We start from the raw sequence: 14264 nt of genomic DNA, 5'->3' as shown, positions 1-14264 counted from the left end.
TATCAACAACAATCACGCCCCTCATCTCGGGGATATTCCTAATCTACATGCAACCTAAGGACCGACGCTGGGGCAGGACCACTAAACTGACTCGCCAACCACTTCCCAGGCCAGGGGGAGGGAGTTACGTCACGTGATGAAATCACTGACACGAGAATGATGCTTCTATTGTGACCACCTTGTTTGCATCAGAAAACGTCTCCATGAGTTATTCTCAATTAAGAAACACGTTAGGCACTTATTTTCGCAAGATTCATTACATTCAGAAAAAAACTTCCTCTTCTTCAATTCCCAAATTATTAGGCAAACGATGTAAACAACAACAAGAAAGTCGTGCCCATTGGTCCAAATGTGGGGCTCTAGTGCATAAAAGCCCCACACCAAGAGGACACAACAGAATCTGAGAAACCCACCTCTGAACAGAAGCTCCCCCTCCACCGGTGACACCATGACCGACTCGTGCTGCTGCTCCCCTTGCTGCCAGCCTACGTGCTGCAGGACCACCTGCTGCCAGCCCAGCTGCTGCGGGTGCGGCGGCGGCTGTGGACAAGGCGGCAGCGGGTCCAGCTGCTGCGGGTCCAGCTGCTGCCAGCCTTGCTGCTGCCCCCCAACTTGCTGTCAGACCACCTGCTGCCGGACCACCTGCTGCCGGCCCAGCTGCTGCGGGTGCGGGGGCGGCTGTGGACAAGGCGGCAGCGGGTCCAGCTGCTGCGGGTCCAGCTGCTGCCAGCCTTGCTGCTGCCGCCCCACTTGCTGTCAGACCACCTGCTGCAGGACCACCTGCTGCCGGCCCAGCTGCTGTGTCCCCAGCTGCTGTCAACCCAGCTGCTGTGGGTCCAGTGGCTGTGGGCAAACTTGCTGTGGGTCCAGCTGCTGTCAGCCAGCCTGCTGTACCCCCGTGTACTGCAGGAGAACCTGCTACTTCCCCACCTGCTGCTGCTTGCCTGGATGCCTAGCCCAGGGCTGTGGATCCAGCTGCTGCTAGCCTGGTTGCCAGCCAAACTGCTGCCATGCCACCTGCCGGAGGACCACCTGCTGCCACCCCTGCTGGATGTCCGGCCGCTGCCAGCCTTCCTACTGCTGACTGCCTCACCAAGAACCACCATCTGCACACAGCCCTGATTTGCCATTTGGGAAACAAGGACACTGCCAAATGCTACTGAAAGCCAGCATGCAATCGCCAACATTTCTGTTACTCATCTGCCTGTTCAAAAGCTTGTGAATCAGCTTGAGGAAGTGGGGACCACTTTTCCTGATTCTCTTCTTCCTTAGGTCTCGTGAGACCCTGCCAGCTGCATGCCTCCAGATACTACGGAGTCAAGAGGGGTCAAGATCTCTGCTTTGACTCCGGAGTCAAGATCTTCATCCTACCTACCTTTGAGAAATAAATCCTCTTGCTTGATACATATTTTTGCAACGATTAATGTCTGCACAACTATGTTTTCTTTCTCACTGCACTCACAGAAATGCTGGCTTCTTCCTGTCACGATCCTTTTGAATGTCTCCCCAGACACCGGGAATCTCACATGAATTTCCTGGTAAACCCTGTACTCATCTGCATCCCGTATGGTGTTCGTGTCCTTGTACGGCATCCGCGATGCAACGATTTCGGTACAGGTCACATACCACATACAGTATCCTTCTGGGGCCTCATAGACTCCGCACAAATTCATATCTCCATTTGCGGATGAGGAAATCTTGGGACTTCTTGTCACAGAGCTGACAGGGACACACTTGGATGGCGGGCTGCAACTCCTGCCCTTGCTGAAGGGCACTCCCATTCCCATCTGCAGGCCCGTAGGCACCGCCCTGGGCCTGAGCACCAGCAAGAAGTTCCCGTGAGTGTCTTTGAGGACCACGGAAGTCCCATTGTCCTGTGGGGGCAGGCGATATCGGGGACCAGGTGGTAGATACCCGGGTCCTACCACTCAGTGACCCCCAGCCCCATGGGAGGGCAGCGGGCCCTGCCCTTCAGAGCTCTTAGGAACACAGGGACCTTTGCGTTTCCTCGGGGGCCGTCCAGCCCCTCATGCACTCCTCTGCATCACAGAGAGGTGAGCCTGCAGTGGCCTCATGACGGAGGGCCGCAGCTGCTCACGCATGGCCCGTTGGGTCATGGAAGCCCCCTTCTGGTTGGGCCTCGTGGTCCTCAGGACCCACTGGCAGGGTACGGAGGTATCAAGCAGTTTTCTGCCAAACACATCAGGCTCCCCACCTGCAAGGCGATTTGGCGTCGTGATCAACGTGTTCCCAAGAAAAGTAAGGAAGGACCACCTTAGGGCCAACAGCCCGTGCACTGGGCGTGTAGGATGACTTGGGAGTCATCCATGGCCTCTGAACCATCTCCGGGAACCAAACAACCTCCAGCGTTTGGGGAAGGAAGTGGGAAGCGTTCCAGGGAAGTCAATGTGCCGCTCTGGGAGCGGAGCTAAGGCGGGAATGGGCGGAGGGCACGGGGAGGCCAAGTGAGGAAGAAGAAAGAGGAAAGAGCATGGGCATTCACAGGACTCACGATAGCCAGAGGCTGGCGCTTCTGGTCCTGAACTAATGCATGATGCTGCCTCGGCGCTCAGGGATGTGAGTCTGGATTCAGGCTCTGAGAGGAAGAGCAAACGTAGGGCCTGAGTCTCCGCCCGGGAGCGGTGGAGGGACCTCTGATGAGCTAGGAAGGCTCCTGCCCCGGGACACACGTCCACGTTGAAGACCAGCTCCCCGGGAGGCTCTGGACAGCCTGCCAAGACCAAACACGCCTCCTGCCGGTCCTTAGAACCTGGGGCTTTGCCTGATGAGGAGGCAACCCAGACACGACCTGGGTTGCTTCCTACTTGCTAAGGATTGGCCCAAAGCTTCACGTACATTTTCTTGAATTCGTGAGGTAATTTTCAACACAGCCATCAAGCTTCCCATTGCAGGGATGAGGAAATCAAGACTGAGATGCGTAAAGTCATGTCGGAGTTTGGTATCTCCCAGCAGCTACTCCGAAGAACAGCATCCAGGCATGCTGTTTCTCCGGCGAGGGCCGATCCCACTGGCTGGAGCGTGCGAAAGTGACACGGGGAAGAGGCACAAGGAGTCCAGCGTGCCAGCTTGCAAGTGAAGCTTAAGCCTGAGAGATATCTCAGAAATGATGTAACACACTCATTGGGCTTCTCCTAATTCGGCAACAGGGGATCTGGAGTCTTTATAAACCAACTCTCCAGAAGCATCGGTTGAGCGTTTCTGTCAGCGTGTCACGCACCAGGCAGCGTGACATTCTGCTGTGGCATGAAAACAGCCGTTAGGCATAGAGATGCCGATGTGGTGGGTAGAAACACAGGAAGGTCTGAGATAAATGGCTGGCCTTTTTCAGGCATCATCTACGGCCTACGGTCTTCTCCACTCAGACCCAACATCTTCTTCTTAATGATGGTGGACGGGCACCACTGGTACAAGAGGAAGGCAGAGGAGGAAGAAGAAGGAAGAGAGGAGGAGACGGGAGGCGGGGAGACAGGAAGGTAGACGGAGGGAGGGAAGGAGGGAGGAAGAGAAAACAGTAACTGTGTAGTCAGTGCATTAAGTAACTCACTCTGCTGGTTAACAAGGTGAGGACTAGAGTCACCAACTCCTCCTGGATTTCCCAAACTGCCCCAGTTACATCACGGAAAGTCCCCCATCCTCTCAAAGCCCTCATCTCTGGGTGAATCAGGACGGCTGGTCACTCAGGAAGTTCGGTGCCTGACGCTTGCCTGGTCTTGGTGTGCCGCTGCTGTTTCTATCCACCTGCTTGATTCTGCCTCGACATATGGAAGAGATGAAGTCACATATCTTCCACCCAAGTGTCTTTGATTGAACCGGGACATTGAGGTGGGGTAGGGTGCTCCAAGAGACCGATGCTGTGGGAGTCTGGAATCAGGCTTTGTGGGGAAACCGACTTGGGCTCAGGCACGATTCCAATTCATCACTATGAACGTATCAACAACAATCACGCCCCTCATCTCGGGGATATTCCTAATCTACATGCAACCTAAGGACCGACGCTGGGGCAGGACCACTAAACTGACTCGCCAACCACTTCCCAGGCCAGGGGGAGGGAGTTACGTCACGTGATGAAATCACTGACACGAGAATGATGCTTCTATTGTGACCACCTTGTTTGCATCAGAAAACGTCTCCATGAGTTATTCTCAATTAAGAAACACGTTAGGCACTTATTTTCGCAAGATTCATTACATTCAGAAAAAAACTTCCTCTTCTTCAATTCCCAAATTATTAGGCAAACGATGTAAACAACAACAAGAAAGTCGTGCCCATTGGTCCAAATGTGGGGCTCTAGTGCATAAAAGCCCCACACCAAGAGGACACAACAGAATCTGAGAAACCCACCTCTGAACAGAAGCTCCCCCTCCACCGGTGACACCATGACCGACTCGTGCTGCTGCTCCCCTTGCTGCCAGCCTACGTGCTGCAGGACCACCTGCTGCCAGCCCAGCTGCTGCGGGTGCGGCGGCGGCTGTGGACAAGGCGGCAGCGGGTCCAGCTGCTGCGGGTCCAGCTGCTGCCAGCCTTGCTGCTGCCCCCCAACTTGCTGTCAGACCACCTGCTGCCGGACCACCTGCTGCCGGCCCAGCTGCTGCGGGTGCGGGGGCGGCTGTGGACAAGGCGGCAGCGGGTCCAGCTGCTGCGGGTCCAGCTGCTGCCAGCCTTGCTGCTGCCGCCCCACTTGCTGTCAGACCACCTGCTGCAGGACCACCTGCTGCCGGCCCAGCTGCTGTGTCCCCAGCTGCTGTCAACCCAGCTGCTGTGGGTCCAGTGGCTGTGGGCAAACTTGCTGTGGGTCCAGCTGCTGTCAGCCAGCCTGCTGTACCCCCGTGTACTGCAGGAGAACCTGCTACTTCCCCACCTGCTGCTGCTTGCCTGGATGCCTAGCCCAGGGCTGTGGATCCAGCTGCTGCTAGCCTGGTTGCCAGCCAAACTGCTGCCATGCCACCTGCCGGAGGACCACCTGCTGCCACCCCTGCTGGATGTCCGGCCGCTGCCAGCCTTCCTACTGCTGACTGCCTCACCAAGAACCACCATCTGCACACAGCCCTGATTTGCCATTTGGGAAACAAGGACACTGCCAAATGCTACTGAAAGCCAGCATGCAATCGCCAACATTTCTGTTACTCATCTGCCTGTTCAAAAGCTTGTGAATCAGCTTGAGGAAGTGGGGACCACTTTTCCTGATTCTCTTCTTCCTTAGGTCTCGTGAGACCCTGCCAGCTGCATGCCTCCAGATACTACGGAGTCAAGAGGGGTCAAGATCTCTGCTTTGACTCCGGAGTCAAGATCTTCATCCTACCTACCTTTGAGAAATAAATCCTCTTGCTTGATACATATTTTTGCAACGATTAATGTCTGCACAACTATGTTTTCTTTCTCACTGCACTCACAGAAATGCTGGCTTCTTCCTGTCACGATCCTTTTGAATGTCTCCCCAGACACCGGGAATCTCACATGAATTTCCTGGTAAACCCTGTACTCATCTGCATCCCGTATGGTGTTCGTGTCCTTGTACGGCATCCGCGATGCAACGATTTCGGTACAGGTCACATACCACATACAGTATCCTTCTGGGGCCTCATAGACTCCGCACAAATTCATATCTCCATTTGCGGATGAGGAAATCTTGGGACTTCTTGTCACAGAGCTGACAGGGACACACTTGGATGGCGGGCTGCAACTCCTGCCCTTGCTGAAGGGCACTCCCATTCCCATCTGCAGGCCCGTAGGCACCGCCCTGGGCCTGAGCACCAGCAAGAAGTTCCCGTGAGTGTCTTTGAGGACCACGGAAGTCCCATTGTCCTGTGGGGGCAGGCGATATCGGGGACCAGGTGGTAGATACCCGGGTCCTACCACTCAGTGACCCCCAGCCCCATGGGAGGGCAGCGGGCCCTGCCCTTCAGAGCTCTTAGGAACACAGGGACCTTTGCGTTTCCTCGGGGGCCGTCCAGCCCCTCATGCACTCCTCTGCATCACAGAGAGGTGAGCCTGCAGTGGCCTCATGACGGAGGGCCGCAGCTGCTCACGCATGGCCCGTTGGGTCATGGAAGCCCCCTTCTGGTTGGGCCTCGTGGTCCTCAGGACCCACTGGCAGGGTACGGAGGTATCAAGCAGTTTTCTGCCAAACACATCAGGCTCCCCACCTGCAAGGCGATTTGGCGTCGTGATCAACGTGTTCCCAAGAAAAGTAAGGAAGGACCACCTTAGGGCCAACAGCCCGTGCACTGGGCGTGTAGGATGACTTGGGAGTCATCCATGGCCTCTGAACCATCTCCGGGAACCAAACAACCTCCAGCGTTTGGGGAAGGAAGTGGGAAGCGTTCCAGGGAAGTCAATGTGCCGCTCTGGGAGCGGAGCTAAGGCGGGAATGGGCGGAGGGCACGGGGAGGCCAAGTGAGGAAGAAGAAAGAGGAAAGAGCATGGGCATTCACAGGACTCACGATAGCCAGAGGCTGGCGCTTCTGGTCCTGAACTAATGCATGATGCTGCCTCGGCGCTCAGGGATGTGAGTCTGGATTCAGGCTCTGAGAGGAAGAGCAAACGTAGGGCCTGAGTCTCCGCCCGGGAGCGGTGGAGGGACCTCTGATGAGCTAGGAAGGCTCCTGCCCCGGGACACACGTCCACGTTGAAGACCAGCTCCCCGGGAGGCTCTGGACAGCCTGCCAAGACCAAACACGCCTCCTGCCGGTCCTTAGAACCTGGGGCTTTGCCTGATGAGGAGGCAACCCAGACACGACCTGGGTTGCTTCCTACTTGCTAAGGATTGGCCCAAAGCTTCACGTACATTTTCTTGAATTCGTGAGGTAATTTTCAACACAGCCATCAAGCTTCCCATTGCAGGGATGAGGAAATCAAGACTGAGATGCGTAAAGTCATGTCGGAGTTTGGTATCTCCCAGCAGCTACTCCGAAGAACAGCATCCAGGCATGCTGTTTCTCCGGCGAGGGCCGATCCCACTGGCTGGAGCGTGCGAAAGTGACACGGGGAAGAGGCACAAGGAGTCCAGCGTGCCAGCTTGCAAGTGAAGCTTAAGCCTGAGAGATATCTCAGAAATGATGTAACACACTCATTGGGCTTCTCCTAATTCGGCAACAGGGGATCTGGAGTCTTTATAAACCAACTCTCCAGAAGCATCGGTTGAGCGTTTCTGTCAGCGTGTCACGCACCAGGCAGCGTGACATTCTGCTGTGGCATGAAAACAGCCGTTAGGCATAGAGATGCCGATGTGGTGGGTAGAAACACAGGAAGGTCTGAGATAAATGGCTGGCCTTTTTCAGGCATCATCTACGGCCTACGGTCTTCTCCACTCAGACCCAACATCTTCTTCTTAATGATGGTGGACGGGCACCACTGGTACAAGAGGAAGGCAGAGGAGGAAGAAGAAGGAAGAGAGGAGGAGACGGGAGGCGGGGAGACAGGAAGGTAGACGGAGGGAGGGAAGGAGGGAGGAAGAGAAAACAGTAACTGTGTAGTCAGTGCATTAAGTAACTCACTCTGCTGGTTAACAAGGTGAGGACTAGAGTCACCAACTCCTCCTGGATTTCCCAAACTGCCCCAGTTACATCACGGAAAGTCCCCCATCCTCTCAAAGCCCTCATCTCTGGGTGAATCAGGACGGCTGGTCACTCAGGAAGTTCGGTGCCTGACGCTTGCCTGGTCTTGGTGTGCCGCTGCTGTTTCTATCCACCTGCTTGATTCTGCCTCGACATATGGAAGAGATGAAGTCACATATCTTCCACCCAAGTGTCTTTGATTGAACCGGGACATTGAGGTGGGGTAGGGTGCTCCAAGAGACCGATGCTGTGGGAGTCTGGAATCAGGCTTTGTGGGGAAACCGACTTGGGCTCAGGCACGATTCCAATTCATCACTATGAACGTATCAACAACAATCACGCCCCTCATCTCGGGGATATTCCTAATCTACATGCAACCTAAGGACCGACGCTGGGGCAGGACCACTAAACTGACTCGCCAACCACTTCCCAGGCCAGGGGGAGGGAGTTACGTCACGTGATGAAATCACTGACACGAGAATGATGCTTCTATTGTGACCACCTTGTTTGCATCAGAAAACGTCTCCATGAGTTATTCTCAATTAAGAAACACGTTAGGCACTTATTTTCGCAAGATTCATTACATTCAGAAAAAAACTTCCTCTTCTTCAATTCCCAAATTATTAGGCAAACGATGTAAACAACAACAAGAAAGTCGTGCCCATTGGTCCAAATGTGGGGCTCTAGTGCATAAAAGCCCCACACCAAGAGGACACAACAGAATCTGAGAAACCCACCTCTGAACAGAAGCTCCCCCTCCACCGGTGACACCATGACCGACTCGTGCTGCTGCTCCCCTTGCTGCCAGCCTACGTGCTGCAGGACCACCTGCTGCAGGACCACCTGCTGCCAGCCCAGCTGCTGCGGGTGCGGCGGCGGCTGTGGACAAGGCGGCAGCGGGTCCAGCTGCTGCGGGTCCAGCTGCTGCCAGCCTTGCTGCTGCCCCCCAACTTGCTGTCAGACCACCTGCTGCCGGACCACCTGCTGCCGGCCCAGCTGCTGCGGGTGCGGGGGCGGCTGTGGACAAGGCGGCAGCGGGTCCAGCTGCTGCGGGTCCAGCTGCTGCCAGCCTTGCTGCTGCCGCCCCACTTGCTGTCAGACCACCTGCTGCAGGACCACCTGCTGCCGGCCCAGCTGCTGTGTCCCCAGCTGCTGTCAACCCAGCTGCTGTGGGTCCAGTGGCTGTGGGCAAACTTGCTGTGGGTCCAGCTGCTGTCAGCCAGCCTGCTGTACCCCCGTGTACTGCAGGAGAACCTGCTACTTCCCCACCTGCTGCTGCTTGCCTGGATGCCTAGCCCAGGGCTGTGGATCCAGCTGCTGCTAGCCTGGTTGCCAGCCAAACTGCTGCCATGCCACCTGCCGGAGGACCACCTGCTGCCACCCCTGCTGGATGTCCGGCCGCTGCCAGCCTTCCTACTGCTGACTGCCTCACCAAGAACCACCATCTGCACACAGCCCTGATTTGCCATTTGGGAAACAAGGACACTGCCAAATGCTACTGAAAGCCAGCATGCAATCGCCAACATTTCTGTTACTCATCTGCCTGTTCAAAAGCTTGTGAATCAGCTTGAGGAAGTGGGGACCACTTTTCCTGATTCTCTTCTTCCTTAGGTCTCGTGAGACCCTGCCAGCTGCATGCCTCCAGATACTACGGAGTCAAGAGGGGTCAAGATCTCTGCTTTGACTCCGGAGTCAAGATCTTCATCCTACCTACCTTTGAGAAATAAATCCTCTTGCTTGATACATATTTTTGCAACGATTAATGTCTGCACAACTATGTTTTCTTTCTCACTGCACTCACAGAAATGCTGGCTTCTTCCTGTCACGATCCTTTTGAATGTCTCCCCAGACACCGGGAATCTCACATGAATTTCCTGGTAAACCCTGTACTCATCTGCATCCCGTATGGTGTTCGTGTCCTTGTACGGCATCCGCGATGCAACGATTTCGGTACAGGTCACATACCACATACAGTATCCTTCTGGGGCCTCATAGACTCCGCACAAATTCATATCTCCATTTGCGGATGAGGAAAACTTGGGACTTCTTGTCACAGAGCTGACAGGGACACACTTGGATGGCGGGCTGCAACTCCTGCCCTTGCTGAAGGGCACTCCCATTCCCATCTGCAGGCCCGTAGGCACCGCCCTGGGCCTGAGCACCAGCAAGAAGTTCCCGTGAGTGTCTTTGAGGACCACGGAAGTCCCATTGTCCTGTGGGGGCAGGCGATATCGGGGACCAGGTGGTAGATACCCGGGTCCTACCACTCAGTGACCCCCAGCCCCATGGGAGGGCAGCGGGCCCTGCCCTTCAGAGCTCTTAGGAACACAGGGACCTTTGCGTTTCCTCGGGGGCCATCCAGCCCCTCATGCACTCCTCTGCATCACAGAGAGGTGAGCCTGCAGTGGCCTCATGACGGAGGGCCGCAGCTGCTCACGCATGGCCCGTTGGGTCTTGGAAGCCCCCTTCTGGTTGGGCCTCGTGGTCCTCAGGACCCACTGGCAGGGTACGGAGGTATCAAGCAGTTTTCTGCCAAACACATCAGGCTCCCCACCTGCAAGGCGATTTGGCGTCGTGATCAACGTGTTCCCAAGAAAAGTAAGGAAGGACCACCTTAGGGCCAACAGCCCGTGCACTGGGCGTGTAGGATGACTTGGGAGTCATCCATGGCCTCTGAACCATCTCCGGGAACCAAACAACCTCCAGCGTTTGGGGAAGGAAGTGGGAAGCGTTCCAGGGAAGTCAATGTGCCGCTCTGGGAGCGGAGCTAAGGCGGGAATGGGCGGAGGGCACGGGGAGGCCAAGTGAGGAAGAAGAAAGAGGAAAGAGCATGGGCATTCACAGGACTCACGATAGCCAGAGGCTGGCGCTTCTGGTCCTGAACTAATGCATGATGCTGCCTCGGCGCTCAGGGATGTGAGTCTGGATTCAGGCTCTGAGAGGAAGAGCAAACGTAGGGCCTGAGTCTCCGCCCGGGAGCGGTGGAGGGACCTCTGATGAGCTAGGAAGGCTCCTGCCCCGGGACACACATCAACGTTGAAGACCAGCTCCCCGGGAGGCTCTGGACAGCCTGCCAAGACCAAACACACCTCCTGCCGGTCCTTAGGACCTGGGGCTTTGCCTGATGAGGAGGCAACCCAGACACGACCTGGGTTGCTTCCTACTTGCTAAGGATTGGCCCAAAGCTTCACGTACATTTTCTTGAATTCGTGAGGTAATTTTCAACACAGCCATCAAGCTTCCCATTGCAGGGATGAGGAAATCAAGACTGAGATGCGTAAAGTCATGTCGGAGTTTGGTATCTCCCAGCAGCTACTCCGAAGAACAGCATCCAGGCATGCTGTTTCTCCGGCGAGGGCCGATCCCACTGGCTGGAGCGTGCGAAAGTGACACGGGGAAGAGGCACAAGGAGTCCAGCGTGCCAGCTTGCAAGTGAAGCTTAAGCCTGAGAGATATCTCAGAAATGATGTAACACACTCATTGGGCTTCTCCTAATTCGGCAACAAGGGATCTGGAGTCTTTAGAAACCAACTCTCCAGAAGCATCGGTTGAGCGTTTCTGTCAGCGTGTCACGCACCAGGCAGCGTGACATTCTGCTGTGGCATGAAAACAGCCGTTGGGCATAGAGATGCCGATGTGGTGGGTAGAAACACAGGAAGGTCTGAGATAAATGGCTGGCCTTTTTCAGGCATCATCTACGGCCTACGGTCTTCTCCACTCAGACCCAACATCTTCTTCTTAATGATGGTGGGCGGGCACCACTGGTACAAGAGGAAGGCAGAGGAGGAAGAAGAAGGAAGAGAGGAGGAGACGGGAGGCGGGGAGACAGGAAGGTAGACGGAGGGAGGGAAGGAGGGAGGAAGAGAAAACAGTAACTGTGTAGTCAGTGCATTAAGTAACTCACTCTGCTGGTTAACAAGGTGAGGACTAGAGTCACCAACTCCTCCTGGATTTCCCAAACTGCCCCAGTTACATCACGGAAAGTCCCCCATCCTCTCAAAGCCCTCATCTCTGGGTGAATCAGGACGGCTGGTCACTCAGGAAGTTCGGTGCCTGACGCTTGCCTGGTCTTGGTGTGCCGCTGCTGTTTCTATCCACCTGCTTGATTCTGCCTCGACATATGGAAGAGATGAAGTCACATATCTTCCACCCAGGTGTCTTGGATTGAACTGGGACATTGAGGTGGGGTAGGGTGCTCCAAGAGACCGATGCTGTGGGAGTCTGGAATCAGGCTTTGTGGGGAAACCGACCTGGGCTCAGGCATGATTCCAATTCATCACTATGAACGTATCAACAACAATCACTCCCCTCATCTCGGGGATATTCCTAATCTACATGCAACCTAAGCACCAACGCTGGGGATGGACCATTAAACTGACTCGCCAACCACTTCCCAGGCCAGGGGGAGTTATGTCACATGATGTCATTATTGAAACAAGAATGTTGCTTCTGATGTGAGCACCTTGCTTTTATCTGAAAATGTTTTTAATCATTAATCTCAATTACGATACACAATAATTATTTATTTTCTGAAGATTCAAAATATTTAGGGAGAAGCTTTCTCTTTTATAATTCCCCAGGGACTTTGGAAATCAAGGTAAACAATAGGGAAATCATATTCTTGCCCCATCCTTGGGGCCTCCAGTGCCTAAAATTCCCATAATTCGCAGAGGCATCACAATCTGAGACACTCATCCTTGCACAGAAGCCCCCTCTCCACCTATGACACCGTTTCAGAGTCGTTCTATCCCCCTGCTGCCAGCCTACTTGCTGCAGGACCACCTCCTGCCGGCCTAGCTCCTCCAGGTGCGCTGGCATCTGTGGATAAGTAGGCTGCGGGTCTGGCTGCTGCAAGCCTTGCTGCTGCCGCCCAACTTGCTGTCAAACCACATTCCGTCGGACCACTAGCTTCCGGCCCAGCTGTTGTGTTTCTTACTGCTGCCAGCCCTGCTGCCATTCAAGGTGCTTTCAGACCACCTGTGGTAGGATCACCTGCTGCTGCCCTTGTTATATGTCCTACTGCCAGGCTTTCTGCTCCTGATTGCCTTGCCGCAAACCACCCTCTTCTGCACACAACCTTTATTAACTAACTTTTCTTTTGAGGACAAATTCACTTCCTAGAATTTCCTCAAAACCAGCATACTATGAGCATAATTTCTGTCTGCTTAAGAACTTGTGAATCAACTTGATGGAGAGCAGAGTACTTTTACCCAGTTCTCTTCTCCTGTGTAGATGATCACGTGCCACTTTGGTGCATCCTCAGTATGGAGTGTTGGTCTCTGCTTTGACACTGTATCATGATCTTCACCTTCTCCCTCCAAGTAACTCAGGAAAATAAGTCCTCATAACTTTTTCTTAGGTTTCAGCTACTGATCTTCATAATAATCTCGTTTTTAAATGTATTTATGATTTATGTATTCTGCTTTATTCTTTCCATAGTCACTCTGAATTATCATTGAAACAGGACCTCTTACCTATATTTCTTTTTTTAATTTAATTTTTTATTATGTTCCGTTAGCCACTTATAGTACATCATTAGTTTTTTTTTCACATTTTAAACTTTTTATTTGCATATTAAAAAATTGTGCATTCCAATAATTAAAATCATACGAAGAAAAAAATGGCACTCTGATTAAACTGCATTGTACAGCCTGCCAGATACCTTGGACCAACTTAATGTTACTGGTCGTCCCACCCAGCTTCTTCCTTCATGAGCATACGTTATTTTCCTCCCTGCCAGCCAGACAGGCAGATGGAAAGGAGGCTTGGGGTTCCTGGTCAGTAGTTCAGATTCTCTGATGTGAAAAGGGGCAGCACAGTCATTTAAACTTGATCCAACCTCTTTGCATCTTACAAAGTTAAACAGCTAAAAGAAGTAAAATAAGAAGGCAATGCTTGTGGAATGTACAGTGCATACTGGCGGCGCGCGCCTCACTATGATTCGCCTGCTTGCTTCTCCTGTTCAATGGTTTCTTTTGAAGGTAGTGGATTTTTCTCTTGAGTTTCTGTCTTCTTCAATTTCGACTTATCGAATTTCTCAATCTCAGCCATATCGGGTTTGTCAGACATGGTTGCAGAGGAAGCGGAGGGAGGTGCGCGTTCAAGGGACGTCCGATCTGCTCAGTGGCGGCCGCCGAATACATCATTAGTTTTTGATGTAGTGTTAAATCCTGTGCCATTATTCATCCCAAATTGTGTTTTGTTTTATTGTACAGCATTCCTGCCATAGGGACCTGTATGCATATTGCACATCACACGCATTATCTATTCTGAGCCGTATGACAGCATCCCTCAAGTCAGATTCTCCATTTTTCAGATGAGAAAATTTCACTGTGTGATGTTTTGTAGGTAAAAAATGGACAGCCTCAGATCAAAAACTGAATCTTTTGCTCCTGTTCAAGGGCACATACATATACATATCAGGACAAGTAGAAATGAAACTTGGACTGAGTACTAGCAAGATGTGCACTTGGATTTATCCTTAACAATAGAAGGAATAATCCCTTAAATAGGCAGATAACATTTACCAAGTTCTTCCCAAATCAGTGTCCCACACCTCAGTGAGCAGCAGCTATTTCAGTTGGGGAACAGTGGCTGCATTTAAGAGCTCTCATGAATGCAGGGAAACTTTCCTTGTCTCAGGATCTGACCAGCCCCTCATGTAATTGATCTGCATCAAGTAATTTTGAG

At 53.3% G+C, this 14264-nt stretch overlaps 1 protein-coding gene and 2 pseudogenes across 1 annotated transcript; 2 read left to right on the top strand and 1 right to left on the bottom strand.

The window, feature by feature from the left end:
* Positions 1-448: 448 nt before the first annotated feature.
* LOC148163459 (uncharacterized) lies at positions 449-1084 on the top strand (annotated as a pseudogene).
* A 3313-nt stretch (positions 1085-4397) lies between these two features.
* Positions 4398-5033, top strand: LOC148163458 (uncharacterized; annotated as a pseudogene).
* Positions 5034-13113: 8080 nt separating this feature from the next.
* LOC114203691 (thymosin beta-4) lies at positions 13114-13702 on the bottom strand. The gene has a single exon (XM_028097024.2). The coding sequence runs from the start codon at positions 13641-13643 to the stop codon at positions 13509-13511; it is 135 nt and encodes a 44-aa protein (XP_027952825.1). The 5' UTR covers positions 13644-13702; the 3' UTR covers positions 13114-13508.
* Between the last annotated feature and the right edge of the window lie 562 nt (positions 13703-14264).

The sequence above is a fragment of the Eumetopias jubatus genome, unplaced genomic scaffold, assembly GCF_037043125.1.
Source record: "Eumetopias jubatus isolate StellerSeaLion01/CBP00866 unplaced genomic scaffold, mEumJub1_p1.0 scaffold_10, whole genome shotgun sequence".
In the NCBI taxonomy this organism is placed as follows: Eukaryota; Metazoa; Chordata; class Mammalia; order Carnivora; family Otariidae; genus Eumetopias; species Eumetopias jubatus.
This window is presented reverse-complemented; position numbering and strand designations above follow the sequence as displayed.

What these genes read in the sequence shown, in the direction of transcription:
- LOC114203691 (XM_028097024.2), bottom strand. Translation starts at nt 13,643, where the DNA reads ATGTCTGACAAACCCGATATGGCTGAGATTGAGAAATTCGATAAGTCG.